Genomic DNA, 22,130 nt, shown 5'->3' on the forward strand with positions numbered 1-22,130 from the left:
ACGACTACAACGTAAAAGACTACAACTACCAGGGGGCTTCCATAGCGCGCGAGGCATTCTGGGAGAGGAGTCTGGTTCAACCGCTGACGTCATTGAAGGTGAGCGTGATTTTAAATGTATTTCGAGCAAAACTAATTCCTGAATAAACGCCATGTTTTATTGACTTAAATACAACTATAAGTAAACATTTATATTTATTATAACTCACATCTGCTTCGAGTCGACGACACAAGAAAACATTTTTAGTTCCATTGCACCTGAAATATCCAGCTCCGCCACAAGATGTCGCCCCTAACACGCAGACTTCTGACAGAATGGCCGAGTGGATGATGCAGTGCTCTTGAGTGATGGTCTGACAGCTGTAACATGGAAGGAGAAAGTGCGCGTCTGTGACTCACCTGGCATGTTAACGAGCATTAAACGGTGAGGCAGATGTGCACAGCAGGTCGGTGCTTAATGTAGCAGATCATATTCTATTCAATAATTTGATTTATTGGACACTTTATTCCTCTGGAAATGGGGAAATAGGCAGGAATATTCAGATGTCCTGTTAAGTTCTGTAAAATAGATACAGGCATATATAAGTGTACACTATTTATGAGTGTAAAATGTATATAAATTACGCAAGTACCTTTACATTTATTCATTTTCAAATCTTCTATTTTAATTTTAATTTTCCGATTTTTCCATCAATTTTGGATGAACCAAATATGAAACGTTTCGATTAACAGTTTCAGTTTTCTAGCTTTTATTTTTCAGAATCTACGGAATTACACTTGCTTTTTCTTTTAACCTGCAAAACCTGGAAATAACCAATGGTTGCTCCTAACTCCAGAGATGCCAAAATCTGAACCCCAACCATACATGTGTAGCACCAGACATTGTTATTAGAACTTACCACTACAACAATGAAAAAAAATAATCCTCACTTAAATCTTTTATAGATTAAAAAATAAGTATTTAAATATAGATCCATTTAGAAATAGTCTTTCAGACCATTTGACTCCTCTGTGGAGTTGAGTCTGTGTTTACTGCTGGCACTCTGGTTTCCTCCCTTTGTCCAAACACAGAGAGAGGTTGACTGAATACTCTTGTGTCCCTGCCTCTTGCACTAACTAGCTGGGATCGCCTCCAGAATCCTGAAACCCCATTAAATGAATAATACTGCCCCTTTACCTTATCATTTAGATTATTAGAATTTGATTAGGAATTATAATTAAAACTATTAATAGTACAACGATATCGGGAGAAAGCTTGTTGGAGGTCTGCGCTCTCTGAGTGCTATGCAACTTGTTGTATGGAAGTAAGCAACTGTGGTTCTGCCATCTTTTTAATCAGGTGTTCAATGGAAAAAATGTATTTTCAGCCCCCGGTTACGGCAGCAACCTACTTCCTTCCAATCACTCTGGATTAAAACAATCGAAGCAGAGATGCGTCGGATCACTTCCCGACAGGCAGAGAGGCTGCGAGGTCTGAGTCAGTGGTGCTGCAGTGTCGCCCGACAACCTTCGTGAGAATGCCAGCGAATCGACACAAGGTCTGTCCGGCGTCCAAGGCTGCGTGCTCTCTCGTTGTCACAGCAACAGAAAAAGGAAAAAAAAAGAGACCTGGAGAAACTGTCTAAACTTAGTTGTCACTCTCAACATCTCAATCCTCCTTTAGATCGGTTCAATGTAATCAGCGGCTGATCCGGGCCGTAGTGGTTCGGAAATGAATAAAAAGCTTAGAGCAGCGAAGCCCACAATGTCAAGCAGAGGTGAGTGTGTGTCCATCGATTAGATAACTCTATTATTAGAAACTTCCCTATGCAACCTGAACTATAGCATCACAGGAACCTCAGTGTCTGGAGTAAAGCTTAACAGTGTGTACTTGTGTGTGTGTGTGTGTGTCGTCATGCTGGAACATACATCTGAGCGTCAGTAGACACTTCCACTCCCTTCAGGGACAGAATACAAGGCTGTGTAATGTGCGTCATTAGATCTTGATTAAAGGTGAAGGTGAGTGTCGGAGCAAGTCTCTGACGAAGTAACGTGTCACGCTAACTACCTTCGAAACACACGCTAACACGCGTGGATTGAAGAAGCAGGAGCTGTTGGCATGTTTGATTAACTGTTCAATTTACTACAATCGTGATAGTGGTTACTTTTAAAATGTCCTTTTGTTTTTCTTGTGCTTGAGTTGTCGACGTGAAACAGTCACGCCTTGTAAGTGGACATTCATTTGTCTGGTGAATCATATAATACTTTTTTTTTTAAATGTATTTATTTAAGGAAACTTTATATAGACCTGATGTTTAATTTATATTTTCTAATAATTAAGTGCATAAGTCAATCAAAATCTGAACTGTTTGAAAATGTCGTATATTTATCAAACTGTCTGAGACAGAAAGTGTGAGTCTCGTTGCAATTTTGTAAATATATTAAGTAAGTAAAGTAGTAATATTTGTAGAGTGCTTTTCTAGACCAGGCTCACAAAGTGCTTAAAAGATCGAAACAATACCCAATAAAATATATGCTTAAAAGGTCGAGACACCACCGAGACAAACACAGGAGTCTCAGAGAATCAAGGTAAAGCCTGCACGAATAAAAGTGTCTTAAGATGTTTCTTGAAGGAGTCAGTAGATCCATCAAGCGCAAAGAGAGAGGAAGATCGGGTGTAAGGCTGATCAGATCACTGATGTAAGGAGGAGTCTGACCATTAATAGATCTGAAAGTAAGAACCAGAATTTTAAAGTTGATCCTGAAAGAAACTGGCAGCCAGTGATGGGCTTTAAGGATCGGAGAAATGTGAGTTCTTCTACTAGAGCGGGTCGGAATTCTCGCTGCAGAGTTTTGTATCAACTGCAGGAGAGACAGATCCTTCCTGGAGGCTTAATCTCAATGATCTGTGTGTTCAGCATTAGTTTTACCTATATTGGGATTTTCCGTATCATCTACAACATCCATTACCTCTGTTCCTTATCTCATCTTAAAAAGTGGCATATTTATCGACCACCATATGAATAAGACTGTTCATATACTTATATTTTTAGCTAACCGTCTGGCGGGCCACATTAAACGACTCGGCGGCATATTTGCCCCCCAGGCCTTGAGTTTGACACATTTTATTTAGACAAAAAAACACAGCATTGCCCCCTGCTGGTGGACACTAAATATTTCAGGCAACAGAGAAGTCTGGTCTAAAAAAACCCACTTTTTTTCTTGTATATTTGTCTTTTTATCTGCCACAATAATGAATATAAATGAAAAAACAATGTAAGGAATTTTCAAAATGTAGATTCATTGATCGAATAATGAATCCATTATTTTAATCTCGTTCTTGATAAATTGATGCTTAAAAAAGGTCAATATTTTTAGACTCTTGTCAAATAATCCTTCAATTTCAACATCCAGTATTGAGGAAAGGATCATTTTCGCAGTCAAGGATTATTTAAGGGATGCTAAATGTTGATGCCTGTCCCCACGAGGACACGCATGAACGATTGTGTGAGAGGATGGAGAGGTGTCGGAGCTAAAATAGTGGAGTTCTGCTAATGAGTGTTTCCAGCGTCTTAAATTAGACGCGTTCTCCTCCATATGACTCACTGCACACCTCTAGATTAGAACGACTCCCCGAGTCAAGTCTGGGTGAAATGTGGACACATTTTTCCTTCTCTAAAAAGAAAAAAAAAACCTTTTCAACCATCTGGTTTTCACACATTAGCTGTGAAAATATTTCAGATGATCTCTGGTGCTCCCCGTGATGAAGTGTTGTATGATCGGGCTGACACTTTGGCTATCCTAGATTCTCTCTTTTCCGCCACACATGAGCTGCTGATCAAGATATATTGTTTCTCGTTCCTCGCGGAGAGCGAGCGGCTGCTCTTTTCCGACATTAGCCGCTCCGCGTAATTGCGAGGATTTGTGGTCAAGTGTTTGAATAATTGCAATTTCTTCCAAGTAGGAGCCAAATCAAGTGAGTTCTTAACCATGAGACTAATGTATCACAGTGATTATTGTTAACATTATAATTAAATCCTCCATTAATCTTTGGGTTTTGTTGCTTCTTCTGTAACGCCTCAACGACCCTAAGAACTGTCATCTTTTACTTAATATCGAGAGTTAAAATACATGGGTTTGTGTGATCAGTTTTGTGTATTTTTCTCAAATATAATATAAAATACAACCGTTTAAACATGAACGAGTGATGAACTGAGTTTCTTGCTTTCTCTCTAATTTGTCACACACTTTGAAAGCATTCAAAAGAACATTTATATCATAGTTTACATGTCTGTGTGAATTATTTCTGAAGCAAACAGCAGATAGATTCATCTTAACTCCAATGGTTTTTTACCAAACACAAATGAGTAATTATCGCTCGAGATCTGGGTTAGCTGGGACCTCCTTCAGAGACCAGGACCTGGCATGGAGTCATCTTCACTCCCACATTTTATTCGCTAGACAAGCAGCCATAAGAAATACAACCGGTGAGAGACCGAAACATAGGACAACTGTGATAAACATACTTTAGCTCAGGACTTTCCCATCATAATAAAAATATAAATAAATGACTTTTTTTCCCTTTCCTTGTTGCTTGTTGCCCCTTCTTTGGGCCATGATGGCCTCTCACAACAGTCATGGTATATATTTGGCCCCTGATCTAACACAATAAAAAACGGTTAAAACTGATCATTTATTTTATTTTTGGTGTACATATGAATATTTTCTCCACGTATCCATGCATCTTGTGGTATTTTTCTTTCTCTGTGAATTCCATCTGGTCCATTCAGGTTTACTCTTTCTAGTAATTTAAAGCAATAGAATGATTGTGAAATCAGGTAGAGGTTGAAAAAAAATCAAACCAGAATTTTAATAATCGTAGAATGAATTTGTGGTTCTGGCAGTTCCATCTTGTCCTTGAAGTATCATCTTGGGATGAATCTGGTCTTTGACGTTCAAAAAGAAATTCTCAAAAAGCAAATCCATGAATGAAAACCGAAATGTGTTGTACATATTATTATTGAAATTAATATTATATTCTCCATTTTGTTAGAGGACACCTCGTTCAGACGAAGTCCTCCAGCGTAGTAGTGGACTCACTCACTCATCCCACACATCCTTTTTCCCTAATCTCTACGTAAACACACTCTGACTCCGCCGCCCTGAGTCATACTGTATCTGCTCAGTTTATTTTCTCTTCACACACAGTCGAGGGAGCGTCAGCGGCTCAGGCCATCAGCCAGTCTGACAGTCAATGGATCCGTTGATGGATGACGAAGAACTCTCTCTTTCTTGCTGGTGACACTCTATCAATTGGTTATATTGGTAATCATTTTTTGGCCATAAAGGAGATGCTGGGGTCTTTAAGTAGATGATCAATTAAAGTGACACGTTGATAAAGACTCATTGTTTTATTATTATGATGAGGATATCTAAGAGGAACTGAAGGTCGTGATGCATACCAGCTTGTACGTTGCAACAGCTTTAATTTAAGGGTTTTCAATGCTCTGTTGAATCAGGCTCAACTCATTTTTAATGCCTAGAGACGTCACATTCCCCTTAGTTTTAGGACCTTCCTGTTACATGTTCTTCGTCTGCATGAATTCTTTCCATTGCCCGAAACCGTTGAGTTAATGCGAAGCCCATGGTTGTCATAAACTGTATATGGTGTCTATGAAACTATATATGAACTGCTACTACGAGTCCATATCTTGATATATTAATACCAGTCTGGTACCATCTCCAGTATGATACAGGTTTATCTTGAGAGCCACGAATTAATTAGCCTCTCCTTGTCCATAGTGTTACATGAAGGGAAAGTGGCGAAATTCAATGTCAATGACAATAGTGTTTGATTTTTGAAATTCAACAGATAGACTTTACTTTTATAACTTGTTTCCTGCCCGAATGATCTTGTCAACAGCGGTGCGGCGAGATGACGCAGAAACAATAGGATTAAATCCTATTTTGGTGGTGCAGTTTCGTGGAAAACCCCTACTCGGATTTTTAATAATGAATAATAATTAATTTTTATTTATAAGGCGCCTTTCAGGACACTTTCAGGACCACATACAAAAATATTATAAAACAAAAGTGCCAAATTCCAAAAGAGTTTTTAACAATAATGAAGATTAAAAGTTTCTTAAAGGAACTTTAAAAGGCCATTATCAGACAAGTTTTACTTGAACAAGCAAGTTTAAAAAGATGTGTTTTAAGATGAGTTTTAAAAACAGTCTGTGTCAATGTTACAAATGTCCGGTGGGAAGGAGTTCCAGAGGCGAGGGGCAGATCGGCTGAAGGCTTTGTGTGAGCCTTCTGATAAAGTTATCAATCTGTATATTTTCCACGCTGGAGACAATAACAATGCGCCGCTGGTCAAACGTTTCCTGTAGGTCTTCACAAGATCTTTCAAAAGCTGTGTCTCTAATCACGCTTTAAGGTACAATTTTAGACAGTGCACTTACTTAAGCAGTGCGCACATTTTGACAGGGTAGTCCTGTCTTAAATCAAACACTGCTGCTACACACTTACAGGAAATGACTCGACACCTTCTTCTTCTACTTTTTAACACTGATTGTAACCAGCCGTTGGAACATTATCGACGCGTTTTTCGCCAATTGTGTTTCATTGTGTCATTATTGTTGTTGTTTTGTTCTCAGGTAAAATATGTGTTCACTTGAGACATTTACGCCGGTATCTGCTCCGAAGATGCGTCGTCAGTGACGTAGTTTCAGTTTAGCTTCATCTACGTCACTAAGATGGCGGCCGTTAAGGGTGGAAAGTGTCCATCGATCCACACTTTAATTTCTGGCCATTTGAGTGATCATTATGCACTACATTTTTGCACACTGCTCAATGGGACGCATTTGTGCACTCAAAATTGAGACACACCCCTGATGTTTTGGGGGGTCACAAGGCAATATTTGACTCCCTCCACTGATTCATTATTGGATTGACATTCAGAGAGTGACTAGGCCTCTCCAGAACCTTGACATGTTTTTTAAGTACCCACTACTTTGTTGCAGAGTGTTTTGGATTATTGTCATGCTGGAGGATGATCCAAGATATCTCGCAATACATGGCCCCATTGAGACCAGTTCTTCCCTGAAGTTCCCGGCTGTTTTCTCACCATACAAACGGTCATTTGTACCCCACGAAGTTATAGCTTGCATAGAGCCCCAGGTTAAGAGAGATTACCAGATTACCATCTTCTATTCATTCCTTTTACTAATAATTATGGTTTATCTCATATCTGTGTCTCAAATCGCATACTTGCATTATTAAACTTAGTATTTTTAGTGCATAAGTGCGTCTCAGTTCTTAGTATGCGAAATGTAGTGTGTAGACAAAACTAAATTGACGTACTAAAACACCAACAAAACTGAGTATGGATCGATGGATACTTTCTACCCTATACGGCCGCCATCTTAGTGACGTTGATGTTATTTTCAGAACTTAAATCACTACCACTCAAATGGAGGCGGCAAGAGAAAACATTGAGAGCGACATCCCCTCGGTTAATATTTCATCTTTATACCGATGTATAGTTTGAAGTTTTTCATGTCATATTTTTTTTGTTTCTCATATTTCTTGATCCAAACTTGCAAAACGTGCTGCCAGCAGGTGTCGGTGATAGTACCTACAGCTGGTTGAAATCATCGTTGAATAGTAGTAGAAGAAGAAGCTGTTGCGTCATTTCCTGTTAGTGCGTAGTGGCAGTGTTTGATTTGAGATGTACTGTTCTGTCAAAATTTTGTGTACTAGTTAGTATGTACACTATCCTGATGCATACTGAGAGAAGAGAAGTATGCCATTTAAGACACAGCACTAGTCTTCTTCATCTACAATCTTGTGTCCTTAGACAACTCTTTGGTCTTGAACATGGCGGAGAGGTTTCAATCTGAGTGTTCAAGGATGTGGACTGGTGAGTTTTATACAGATCATGAGTTCAGAGAGGTGCTATAAATACAGATAACATTTGGAGAATAGTTGAGCACCTAATGAAGAAGTAACAGGTATGTGAGAGACAGAATTCTTGTTTGTTTTGTACATGCTAAACACTTTTTGCACCATTATTAAAAATTCCCTTCCCTTTTCTACAATCTTTCTCTTCGTTTCACTTCTTTTACTTTGCTTCGTAATTAATTTTCCATCCTTATCAACATGATATTAATGGAGAAAAATGATGCATTCTTGTCACCAATCTCATATTTGCAAACACTAATTACTATTTCTGAAAATCTCCCCCAAATGGATCTACTTTATCTCTACCGCGGTGCTACTTATACACGGCTACCGAACGCTATTTTTAACCTTCACTCAGTGCCGTTAAAACGTCCGTCTGGATGAGACGTGCATCAAGCCGGGGCTTGCGTCAAATTCTGGAAATCAATCCTCTGCTGAGAATGAACTATTTCCTGCACTTAAGTTTAAGGAGTCGGTGTGTGACGTGAGCAACAATGCAATGGGCTGACGGCGAACCTCGCCGAGTGCTCCCGCCTTCCTTCTCTGCACTCATCATCCTCCAGGGTTGTGTGTTTTGTGTGCGACTGGACCTGTGTGCGAGGAGACAGAGCGGAGCTTCTCCCATCCAGTGACTCAGCAGCTTTTACAGTGGATTCCAGTAAATAATCCGCTCTTCTCACTATAAAATGCCTGATATTCTCAGCCCCCGGTGACCTTTTTTTTTCACGCTTCTCAGCGCCCTCGTCCCGTCACGCCCGGTTATCATTCACGTTGCATTACTTGATTGCTTCGCGACACTAAAATAGGATCTCATCATTGAAATGACTCTCAATTAGGCAAAAAACAAACCAAAACAGGGACAGAACATTTTCCAAAACACACTGTTCTTTTTATTACAGACACGGTGATGTGGAAAAAGACACATTTGAAATGATATTGCCGGACCCTCAGACGTATTCCTGTCACTGACATCCCTCATCTGTTTAGCGCAAAGAAAGAGAGAGAGAGAGAGAGAGAGAAAGAGCGACGTCAGAGGCTCTTTGCTGAGAGACGCAGGGACAGAAATAGACTTTTCTGGGATATCTGAGGCGCTAAAGAGAAGGGAGAGGTCCTGGGTGTTCTGTCCGCCAAGATAACGTAGAGTCTCTCCATCATGGTGGCTGAAGAATTACTGCCTCCAGAGACAATGGAGAGTAGAAACACGACGTAGGTCGGACGCTGAATTCCGAGGTTTTTTCGGTGTAGTTTGAAGAAGCGGATGGATCATGTTCACCGACACACCAGACACATTTAAAAGTGCTTGTAACTGTCACACATGTAGCTTTAAGGAAGAACTCATACCTTGGTTGGGAGTACTGCGTTAGACAGAAGTATTTTTCTTCTACTGACACTTTATACTATCGCTATACTATAGGCACTGATGACGAAGTAACTGAGAAGCTCTACTCTTGTGTTATATCAGGGTCAAGGTGACCCAGAGGCCCGAAAACAAACATGTCTTTGCCCTTGACCTTGACCCAGCGACTACCCAAGGGATACCACAAAAAAATGTGTTTTCCTCCGGGTCACCTTGACCCTGAGATAACACAAGGGTTAAGAAGTGTTTCAATCATAGGACATACTTGATTGATAGACGTTCAGATCTTGTGTGTAAAAGTGGAGGAAATTATGATCAGAAATGTGATCCAGAAGTGATCGTGTCAGAATCATTCTCTTGTTCAGGCTTAGTAACTTAAATCCAAATCCAGTGAAATCCATTCAAGATCAGATCACGGTGACTTTGAGATACGCGAGGGAGTCCCTGCCTATTAATCCGAGCTGGGTCAGGGTTTATAGACGTGCCCCCCGTGAACCCACAACCCACTGATGATTTAATGCACTTTATTGGTTTTACTATCAACGTGTTTGTCTTGTTTTATTTTCATTTGCTTGATTTCGACACACCTTCTAATTTAGTGCTGAAGCCGAATCTATTTCGAAGGTTGGGGTCATGGATGAAGAATTATTTCTTTAAAAATCTAACTTAAAGCAATATATTACCTTCCTTTAACTTCTGATTCAATGTTGACATTTAATTTGTAATTATCGATGTATTTATTGTCAGCCAAGTTGGAATCAAAGTACGACTTTGGCACTATTTCTTTAGTTAACGATGTAGAACGTCGTAATATCTTCACAATATTATGATATGGTGATGCTATCGTATCTTTATGTTCTCATCTTGACACTTGGGAAACGAACGTCTCACACTAAACATGAATTATAACTGAACTATAATTGAATTACAACCCATTAGCAACAGCTGTACGCTGATTAAAACGCCCATGAGAACTTAAATTGAATTTTTGGAGTTCATTCCAGCTCATTAAACAGATCCGTTAACTATCTTTAATAAAGAAATTAACACCAGAAAACTGTTGATTTACATAATCTACCTAGAAAAGTTCTATAACTATGAAAGTAAAACTGGTAAATTAGAAAATATGAATTAAATAAATAGAAGTTAAGTAACTATTTGAACTAACATCCTTTATTTTCCTCTATTTTTAATGAGATTAGTATATGTTTAAGGAAAAAATGAAAGACGTTTTTTTGTTTATTTTATGTTTAAAATATATTTTACTGTCTTTTTAAGAGTAAATGTTAAATCATTAGAATGAGTCATCACCATTTTTTTCCCTATTTCATTTCCTAAAATGATTCAATATCTTGTTGCAAAGTATTACTAAGAAACAATCAAAGAGATTTTGAACTGGTTTGGTTTTAATATGAAATATTTACATTGAAAGTGAAGTGAACATGATGCTAATCATTAGCATCGTTAGCTCCATAGTTAATGTTCCTTAAACCATCAATATATATTTGCCATATATTCTTGTTTAAGACTTGGAAACCTGAAAAACTAGACAATGTGCTGTAAATTAAATTGTGTCTTTATTTTAATTTATACTAGTTTATCTTTAAATATTATTTGATGAAGTTTGTTTCAAGGCCTTTTTCCTACTGCAGTTTCAGTTAATAATGTTAAATGTTAGTAAATTTCATTCACCACAACATTAAGCATTTTAAAATAACAATCTTTGTTGTTTTTCTCAGCGATTATGTTAAAGTTGGTCACAGAAAAAGCAGGTAAGTTGAATAAAAGCAGCAGCTTGTGTTCGTTTTATCATCACATGATCGATGAAAAATGTGACATTCATCGTACATTTTGAAGAATGTGGGCGAGACTAGAAGTACAGTCACCCCCCAGCACGACTCATTCGAAAGCCTCTGACGTGATGTTCGGGGAGCATGTGTTTAAAAGTGTGTGTTCTCGCTGTGATGAATAGCCAGAGTGTCACCGAAGTACAGACCTTGACGGAGCAGAACAGATGAGATGATTCAGAAGCCGCGGCATTGTCCTGGCTCTCGTCACGTCGGCCGGCCGCCCAGAGCAAATATTATCAGTGGAAGCAGATGATGGAGTGAAATTATTGAGCGGGGGCCCTCCTTTCCTGTCTCCAAACAATCGGGGCTGCGAGAGCGCCCAAGATTAAATGTTTCACCCACAAAGGGCTCGGGCAGGAGATCGCAATATGAATTCTTTTCTCTTTTTCACAGCACGTCTACATAATAGATATTCTTTACTCTCGCTCGTTCTTCTGGGCCTGCGGGGTGTTGGGACACTTCTGGGTCGGGTGTAATGGGGAGTGTTTATCTGGTGAAGCTGATGCATGGAACCTCCCTGGAGCAGCTGCTCACAGGAACCCCAGAAGACTTCAGCTTCTCCACACTTTTATAGGGAACAAATTGATACTGAACACAAAAAAAAGTGTCCTTTGAAAATTGATTGATATATTTCAGTAAAGTTTCATTGAAAAGACAATTTAATCAATGTTTTGTCTACAAAAGGTACTTCATGAAAGCCTGTTTTGAAACCAGGATGAAAAGAAAATCTGTCTTTTCTTTCATTGTTTTATATCTAGAACCGTCCTTTCATTAGGAAACTACTTTTGAAGTGTGGAAGAAAGGTTTAGAGTGGGTGAGTGTTTTTGTTCAGGGGGTTTCAAGTTAATACTTGATGAAAACGTTGCATGGAAAATAATGTGAGATTTAATAAAAGTTCATTTTCTCTTAAATAAGTATTTCATTAGAAGTTTAATGTACTTCTCATGACAGAAATAATGTTGAAGTAGGTAATGAAAGTCTGGTTTTGAAACCAGGATGACAAAAATTTAAAAAATAATTGTCACCGAACATACAGCAAAATTAGGAAAATTAAAGTATCTATGTGGTGTTTTCTTCATCAGGGTGTGTCCACGAATTATGTCGAATTAGAGAAAGGGCAAATAGAGTACATTTTACTTCATATAATAGAAATTGTTATAAGATTGAAGTACAATAAAAATCTAAGTTTGAAACCAATGTAAAAAAAAAATCTTCTTCTTTCATTATCTCAACATCCACTTCTCACTACAATCACTGCAGCCCTTTGTGCACAATTACCCATAAACAATGTTTGCACGTACATTCAAAAAAAAGCAGAATTCATTATTTCAGAGATCAATAAATTGCATGTAAGCATTCAAATTACATTTAAATTGCCACAGATGAAATAACTGAAACAAAACCAAAACAGTTCAAGTCTTTTTGTGAATTGATTTGGAGTTATAGTTTATAAAAAAAAGGCTCTATCTAGTCTATTGATGGAAATCCATCTATTTCATTCTTCTACGTACGACTTCCAGAAGGGGACCGAGGTCTCAACATGGAGATGCCTTCGCTGACCTCTCGCAGTATGATTCATAGCCTCATCAGGTGGAGGTCAATGGTCCACGCGACCTTCCGCCCAGAGAGTGTCCATCCCAGTCCTGGCATGTGTTCTCGTGACATCTGACTGACGGATTGAGACGGAGAGATTATGACCTTATGGGTCATTCGCAAACATGGTGGATCGTTCATCCTGTAGGAGCTCGTGCAACAAATGCATCTTCTTTTTTTTCATTCCCCCCCTTTCTTTTCTTTCCATGATCAAATTGGTGAGTCGTTGAGAAGTGCAACTGAGAAAAATAATTGTCTTAAAACACTTACATTTGTGTTATATAACTACTGCAAGATTATACTTCCTCTTTCTTTTTGTTTTTCTCTTGATCATTCCAGCTTGACGCACTTGTCACTTCCTCCCCAGCCCACTGTCCGGCAACTGTGATGCCGCTCAAGCTGCCCGCGGCTGCACTGTCCCTCTCACTGTGTGTGTGTGTGTGTGTGTGTGTGTGTGTGCGCGCGCGTGCATGTGTTGCTCACTGACTCATTCATAGACGCAGAGCAGGGACCAAATGCTAATCTTGGCATTCAGATGTTTGCCGTTTTTTTCGCTTTTCGCTGCACAGCGTCGGTTCTTGTGAAACATTAAGAATGTGTGCGAGTGTGTGTGTGTTTGTGTGTGTTTGTCGTATCCCATCAACATTCATGTTGTGCACGTCTCTCATAAACACAGACCAAAAAGCCTCATGCATGAGTTGCTATAACTGAAAAAATGCTAATCTGGCTTTACTTGAGAGAGTCGAGGGACTTAAATGTTTGTGTTTCTAAAACTGGAGATACGGCCATTTGTGGAAAATGTGTGCAGGGGCCAAGTTACTCATTGGGATTGATGGCAGAGGGACCAGGGTACCTGTATCCGGCTAAATAAGCAAATTGCCCTCTAGAGGAAAACAGCCATGGGGGAGATGGTTTATATGATTAATTGAAGTAGGACATCCAGGACAGAGGAGAGGACCGGCAGCGCTGCAGAGGAAACAGAGGTAGAGGACAATCTTTGTCACACACTGAGAGTACATGCAACTTGGTCAACTTATAGGTATGCAGGCCGTGTTTTCGCAAGCATGAATCCACAATAAAGACCTTCAGGTACATCATGGACAATACACTGCAGGATTGGCCTCACCCACATTTGTACCCGCCGTGTCGGGAAGCTGATGAAGTACCGTAAACGCTCTGTGTCAGAAACCTGTGTGTGTGTGTGTGCGTGAAAGGGTGTGTGTGCGTCACAGACGAGGGCAGTCCAAGGACACACTACACAGGGAGGAGCAAGCCTTTCTTTACCTCTATTTCCTTGTGATACACACACACACACTGCACAGGGAGACTTTAGGTTTCTTGTATCCACACACACACACACACACACACAAAGCTCTTAGACGGCGCACAGACATCTCATCAGCGATGCGGCGGAGCTCTTGTCTGCAGAGAGAGAGAGATCTGATGTGGGGTGGATTGAAGGTGCACGGGTGGATTTACAAGGTTCCAGTGTGTGTTTGTGTTTTCCTTTCATCGTCTCAAGAGGTCCTATCACAGAGACGCAGAGCCTCCTCTGACCTGAACTCGAGGATTCTCCCATAGAAGCACCGGAAAGTTATCAGTTCGACCTGATGAGCGGATAAGTCGCCTGCAGGTGTCAGTAATGAGAGAAGGCGGGAGGATATATGGCATTATTTATTATATCTTCCTGCAGTGATCTCTTTTGGAGATTGCAGACATGTTTCATTTTTTCTATCACACGGGATACGGTATCTCTCGCTCCCGCACGTCACGGATCTATCAGAAGTGGCGTCCTTTACGAGCTTATATGTCAGTGAACACAGAGAACCAGCAGTGGAGTCTGTGTGGCAAACACACAACCACACCTGTACACAATGATTCAGGGATTACACCTCTTTTTTTTTTTTGCATTTTCCAAACAATGGGAGGAACAGAATGTCCAGTTCCACCTTCCCCGGTTTACTCTTGCTCTTGGACTGGGGTGTCAAAGTCAACCACAACAAAAGGGGCTAAAAATATTTTACAGGTCGAGGTCACTGGACAAACAAAAGGAGTATAATCCAGATTGTGACATTGTTTTTTTACGCTTGAAGGCTTGATCTATAAAATCTTAATTGAAATCTCTCATTCTATCCTTAACACTGGCATCTTTATAGGTCAAAATAATATGAACAATCTTCTACTTTGATTTTGAGTCAACCATCCAGGGGACAGGGGGGTCACATAAAATGTCTTGGTCGGCCAGATTAAGTTTAACCCTGGATATCCTCTTAATCCCTCTTCACCGGCACAATAATCCATCAATGGAGCCCTCTCTTCGCTGTCTTTTCTCTTTGTCGTTGTATTTTTAGGAAGGAAAATGACATGTTCATCATCTGGTCTGAGACAAATAGATTTTCCATTTCTATGACTTTAGACAGAATAGTGTTTCCTCCGTGTTGCTAAAATATACTTTGTGTGCAAAACTTGCATTGGTTTTGTCATTTTTACTTTCGTATGTGGGAGCCATACGTTTTACTTAAGCAAGTGACCCTCTTGCTAACTATTCGTCCTCGCGCTGGATTTTTTAATAATTAATTCAGTAAATCATCATTACAAACGAGACTCGAGACAAACTTTTTACAAATTTCAAAGAGCCCTGCATGCACTGTAAAAACCTCTGGCCATCTTGAGATGTTGGCCGGATATTGGCTGACCATTCAAGGATGATAAAAGCCTCGAGAAAAGTTTCAATATGTTCAATACTATGAAGAAATGTAGCTTATTTTAACCAGATTTACCAGCTATAGACACAGTCATAGGCAGCAGCACATGCTTGTATTGTACAGAGTATCTATGGTTTTACACAATCATCTATGAGTGGGAGGTTTTGGTGACTCACACTTTTGTCACGCACACGGAGAGTTTCAGAAGTACACCGCTTTGAAAGTTGCTTTTTGGAGAAAAACAACAACTGAACGACAACAAATGATGTTCGATTTGCTGTTGTGGTGGAGAAATCAAACTCTTTTGTGTGCAAAACCGAACACTGCACTACGCAAAACCTTCGGGAAACTAAAGTGGTTTCTTGCTTGTTTAACTTTTTGACCGAGAACTTAAAACAAAATGATATGGTTCAGACTCCTAGCAGGAGGCTAATGCAGTTAGCTTGTGCTAGTGGTGAGCAAAAGCAAATTTAAAAGATTCGAGATAGCTGTGGCACGATAGTAAGTACTTTTAGTTCGACTTTTCAAACATCAATGATGATCAAATCATGAAGAACAGAAACTGTTGCTCCAATTAAAGACAATTTAAATAGCAAAAACTGTCAAGGAAAACTGTCATGTTTCATTTTCTCTTCGACTACAATCCAGTTGAATTAACCTAAATCCTGGTGGTCTTCCAAATTTTCTAGATATGTATCTTTTTTACCGATAACTGATCATTATTTTTTTGGTTAAATGGCATGTCAATTGTGTTTTAACCCCTTTAGATATTGAGTAACTGTAAACTCGTCCTCATTTGACAAAACAGACACATGAATAAACAAATGTCCACACAGAGTTAAGTATGCCAATGCGCTCATCTTTTTATTGCACAACAATGTATCGTCTTTTAACGAACGCTTAAACAACATTGCCACTGACTGACATACCAGCTTATTGAGAGAGACCAGGTTGTGGTTCTGTGACCTCGGCAAGCGGAGGTGGTGGACAAGACAGCTTTTCTTTTTTTTTTTGGATTCCAAGAGCAAATCAACTCTGCGCCAAAGCATCGCCTTGAGAGACGGCGTGGTCGCGACTGGGAGCTGATTTGTTCTCGAAAAACGTAGACATCAACTTAGACAAGCTGTAAGTTGTAAAGTTGTCGTTGAAGCGGAAGCCAAGCGCAGCCTGAGATGGTTGCAGCCTGGTCTCCAGACAAAAAGATAGAGACAACACATGCTGTGTCATATTTCTGTGCTGTTGTCTACACGGTGCTGGTATAGTATATCTGGATGCCTGCAACAGGCTGCTCGTGCAGCCAGTGGAATGCTACTAAGTCTAAAGATATGTGCTGGAGTCATTTCTAGGATCATTATAGTGGTTTTGTTGTTTGTTTTTGTCCTTGTCTACAATACTTTCTAGCTTGTGCTGGCGTCTCTCTCGGTTGTTCAAAGCCCAGAAATGGCATCATATTCTAAAGTGGGACCAAAATAGTTTTAGGAAAGGCACAGGAAAACACACACACACATCAATTCAAGCACACGATACATAGAGTCCTGAAGCAGAGAGAAGGCTTAGGTAAGCTAAGCAGGCTACAGTAGCTACGACACGAAGATTAAACTTAATTATGGTACAATAGTCGGTACACAACAATGTCTAGAATAATAAGGTCCCACTCAGAACGCTGTTTGGAAAAACAGATTCATGCACTCGGCTTTTCTGTCAGACTCAACCAGGAGTGAAGCTTTGTTACTGTCGTCAGAGTTTACTTGAGGAAGGGTTTTCCTGTATGCAGACAACTTGTGTTGTTTGTTGTGCGGGCAACTCCACGGATTTTGTTCGTCGTTTTTAGTGTGCAGGTGATCTAAGCTCACGTCTATGTCCACCAGAAGCCTGTCAGAGTTCACACTCACCATAGAAAATATTTCTTGCACAGCAGGTTGTGGTTAAAAACACGACAATGTGCCCCACATCTCTGTGTATACCATATCTACAGGACATGAAGTACAGCGCGCATGGTGTTGGAAGGCTCAAACCAACAGAAATGTGCAATTTTTGTGATTTCCCAAATCAGGGAAAATAATAAATACTGACATTGTCATTTCTAGTCTTAGCTAATGTTTATACATATATTGCAAGTTGGAAATAAAAAACACATATTTGCATTTTTACAGGCACATACATACCACAAAAATAGACTATGTGGAGACTAGATATACTAGGCACAAGGTATATACAGTCCGTGTGCATGGGGCACATTGTAAAAACATAATAACAGAAATGTACAGAGAAAACACTTATAAACAAAATAATACCCTGATTTGCTAACATATCAACACCAAGGCATTCAGTACCTTTATTGTCTGGTACAGCAAGAACGAGAGGTTTGAATCTCGGTTACTCTCAATAGTAGTCAGTCAGTGTCAAACATTTAAGGGGGATTTACATCCCGCTTCACAGAAAAGGTCCAGAAGAAGAACCAGATCGAACAATCGCATGTCGAACGCGCAGCCATCGAGGGCAGACACCGCACAACTCAGAAAAACCACACGGTTCTGAAGGAATGATGACGGACAGACGGGGGGGGTTGTACTGTTGTCGGCCCTCATGGCTGCAGGTTCACGCAGAGTGGTACTGATCAAGAGTCCGGAAAAGCCAACCTTTTGTGTGGGAGTGAATTTCACACAACGGTGTTGTACTGGATGGATGTTATGAAAAGAAAGACAGTGCCTGATATTGCCTGAAACATTAGCTCTTTAACTCTCCTCGTCTTGCTCTCACTGACTGTGGACTCATTCACTTAATATCAGCACAGTCCTGATAGCAGCTTTATAGGGCAAACTCTGGTAATAGCACGAAGGAATACGGGGGAAGAGGACCAACGGATCGCACCAGAAACAGTATCGAAGCACACGACCGCAACTAACTCATAAAGACTCACAATCGTATTGGCCATTTGGCATGTACCTTTCCCATAGGAAAAATTAAAAAATGATTTAAAAAAACTTGTGTTGCTGATGAATCAGGAAACATTGCTGAGACCCAAAATATGACGAAAAAACAAAGGTTTTAGTGCATGTTAATAACAGACACAGAGTGACGACGAGGCTGCTGCTCAGTTACGATGGGCCAGCGCTTACAATAATGTGATGAAGCCCTTGATAAAAAACAATCACCTTCAACATGGTTGGGGAAATAAATGAATGAAACGGCAGCATTGAGCGAGAATTACATTTTTTTTTATTCTGAGTCCTCCGAAACCAATCCTTAGCTTAATCCGTCAGCGAACATGTTAACAATGCGAGCTACCTGAATCAATGGGGACCTGCACTGAAGCAATCGATACGTCTCTCTGGGAAGGTAGCGAACCTGAGTGAAGCGTCCATTGCATTCATTTAAACCGTTTAAGATCCATACTCTTGCCGAGAGAAAGTTTGTTTTCTTGTTTATCAGCCGCCACTTTTTCCACCCGTTGCAGTCACATCAGATACCAGGTCCGGGAGAAGAACTGTGAACGTTTTTATTTGAATATATATCGCTATAGTGCAACGCAAAGGTGCTGAACTAGATACCATCAGTGCTCGTTTTGGCCCAAGGAGTTTAAAAGCGTGTTTTTTTTCTTCTCGCTTACAAAACGTTCCGCTCATTTCAGGTCTGGGGGTACGGAGGCTCACAAGGGTCTGATGGATGCAGCAACGTTTCAACCCAGAGAAGCGTTGAGTCTTAATATCACACGGACACTCGGCAACACAAACAGCCACGACCCTTCGTTCATCGTAAAGTTTTCACTCGCTTCCACTTTATTTACATGGCAGTTTATATCTGATTAGCTGTCCTCCTTCTCGTATGGCGTACATTCAGCAAGAGAAGGCTTCCAGGTTCAAGAGGATCAGAAAAAAAAAATGATAGCAAACGAATATAACAAAAGCCTCAACTCACGCCTAGATTTAAGTGTTGAGACATTCATTGAGTGGATGAACAATGGGGCCATAGAGAGTCTCTTATCGTTATTATACATGTCAAATATTCCTGCCCGTATTGCCCAATTTTCTTCTTGATACAATTTAGCAACCTTCACACAAGCTTAAAGTGACACTTAATAGGATGGATCCTCCTCGCGACTCAACGCCGTCCTCGCCACGTGTGTGTGATACAAAAAAAAACAAAAAACGACGGCACACATCGACTCAGTCCCTCAAACATTTTTGGTTAAGGTTAACAACATGGTCACTGGATTACAATACTTCAGTTGAAGCCACAATAGCTGCTGGATTCTTTAAGATTTCACATTAAAAAATAAAACAAAATCACTTTTCTGTACAGCAAATGTATAGATATTTATATCATATATATTTATATATATAGGCGGGGGTAGAGTATTGCAGAATTATATTGCATGTGTCGATAAATGAACAAAAAACAAGCACGGCATGAGTTGATCACAAATGTTTCCCCTTCCACGAAGCTCAGGGTATTAAACCATCTTTGCCTGCGTTCACTGACCAACAGCTTCCCAGATGTTGCGGGAAAATGGGTCATCGACACCGTCGGGCGTGTTGGACCATCACAAAGCCCAGTGGGAGAGTGCATGGGTCCATCCTCTGAAAAATAAAAAGATTCAAAACGTACCAACAAACGCGCACACAAACATTCACCCAAACACTGTACACACACACACACACACACAAACCAAATATATGGCTTCTAACGTTGAATCAAGGCAGTTAAATAAATGGCATTTGTCTCTCTACGTTTCTTTTTTAGTTGATACAGACACAACCAGACTTTGTGTTCCAGCTCAACTTTGGTTTGGGTAGACACGATGAGTATAATATCCGTCCACGCTTTTTTCATGAAGTATTTACACATCGATGTAAGATCGACCAGCGGTCTAAAACACTACTTTGACTACGTTTTTTTTTTTTAAACGATATGAAGAGCAGTGTGTTATTTTCGCGATGACAGCTTATGCAAAAGAATGTCACTCAAAACACATTTGAACGCTTAAAATGTCATTGTCATTTGACCTCAAGTCCCTGATTTTTCATTTTAAGTCCAGCTCCTGCTAGATTGCATTGCATGGATTCTACACAGTTTGCAAATGTTACATTAATCGTACTTTTCTTAACTTTACAGTAAAGACAGCGATATACAGTAGGTGTTTGGAAGCAGAGTGTAGGGGGTGATACTAAGACTAAAGGTGCTGGCACAGTAGATTCGACCAGTTCCACCTCAAGTTACTCTAGTTCAGTTGTTTTGACGCCTCCTCGCCAAAGTCTCAGTCCTCGTGAGATGCTCCCTTCCTCTCGCGGCCACACAGGGCATCCCGGTCAGATGACTGGTGACTCGGGAGTTGGGGGTGGGGGGGGCGGCCGGATCGATCAATTCTCAGGGCTGACGGATCAGCTGAATTGACAGGAAACAAACAGATTCACTTACAAAAAAGGCCTCTTTCCTGAACTCTACCAGGGTCACAAGTTGGAAGACAGCCGGGATCTGGCAGAGTCTAGCTCTGGAAGGCTGACAATTGAATCTTTCTTGGGAGCTCCGGAGTCTGGAGGTACTGACCCAGCAGCGGCTGCTACAGTTCCCGTTCCAGTGGGTCCACTGGGAGGAGGTGTGGAGGCGAAGGCAACTCTTTGTTGAGCTCCCACTGATCTCCCGACCCCTGAGGGCCCCGGAAGATTGGGGTGAGGTGGTTGAGAGGGGCCGATGGAGGTGTTGGAGGTGCGGGTGGAGGTCGTAGGGCTCGGGGCTGCCGAGGCGGCGTGGGGTGCTCCCTCCTGCGGGAGTGAAGGCTGGGAGGCAGACAGTGCTCGGGTGTCCTGGCTCAAGCTGCCTGTATGAAGTGAGTGGGTGCTTTTGTGTGAGGCGGCACGCTGCTGGGTCTGTGTAGGACTGGGCACATGGTGCTGTACTAAAGACAACTGGGAACCAGAAGGTCCTACACTTGCCATGTATTGGAAAGTCCGCCCCGCGGCAAGAGGGCTTTGAACAGGCGGGCTGGAAATGGCCGATCCGAACACCCCTCCGAGTGTCTGGGGGGGCTGAGGCTGCAGGGGGGACATGGACACGGGGCTGGCTAAGTTCTGCATCACTTGGAATCTTCGCACCATACGAGGGGACTGCAGGGTCCCGGGCCCGACCAGAGGGCTGGCCATCTGAGGGCAGAAGCTCATCGCCACCGCCTGCTGGAGAGTCGCGATGGCGGAGCTTCCCGCCCCCGACTGGCCCGGGGGAGCGAAGATGCCGCCGATGGACGGGGTCATGGACATGGCCCTCGGCCGCTGCAGATCCACCAGCTTGACCATCTCGCGGTCGTACTTGACGATCTCCTGGATCATTTCGTTTTCACGGTTGTTGAAGACGCCGGAGTTGAGATCATGCTGGACCTTGTGCATCAGAATGGAATTCTTTTTACCTGGAAGTGGATGAAAGGAAATTTAGACAAAGTAGTAACACTATTTCAACCACTTCCCTGTCTACTGCTCGAAAGTCTTATGATAGTTTTAGTGAACTGCAAAGATCATTCTACCTCGACGATAAACAGTGTTTCCACACCGTGGTATTATTTTACAGTTTCCCGCAATCAGACTCACTTCAGGCCGTCATTAAACCTTTATTATTCCAAATAAATAGAGAGTACATGGGAGGTTCTGATGGGAAGTCGGGGATACATTTGGTTAGATTAACTGAGCGTCAT

At 41.0% G+C, this 22,130-nt stretch overlaps 1 protein-coding gene across 1 annotated transcript in view; it reads right to left on the minus strand.

Moving 5' to 3' along the window:
- Positions 1-16,286: 16,286 nt before the first annotated feature.
- Positions 16,287-22,130, minus strand: part of LOC148063706 (potassium/sodium hyperpolarization-activated cyclic nucleotide-gated channel 2) — a 35,131-nt gene continuing 29,287 nt past the window's right edge. The window contains exon 8 of the mRNA XM_087811910.1: positions 16,287-21,848. Within this exon, the coding sequence (XP_087668036.1) occupies positions 20,899-21,848 (950 nt within the window). The 3' untranslated portion in view covers positions 16,287-20,898. The remainder of the gene's footprint in view (positions 21,849-22,130) is intronic.

The sequence above is a fragment of the Callionymus lyra genome, chromosome 16 (genome assembly GCF_982586985.1).
Source record: "Callionymus lyra chromosome 16, fCalLyr1.hap1.1, whole genome shotgun sequence".
Lineage (NCBI taxonomy): Eukaryota > Metazoa > Chordata > Actinopteri > Syngnathiformes > Callionymidae > Callionymus > Callionymus lyra.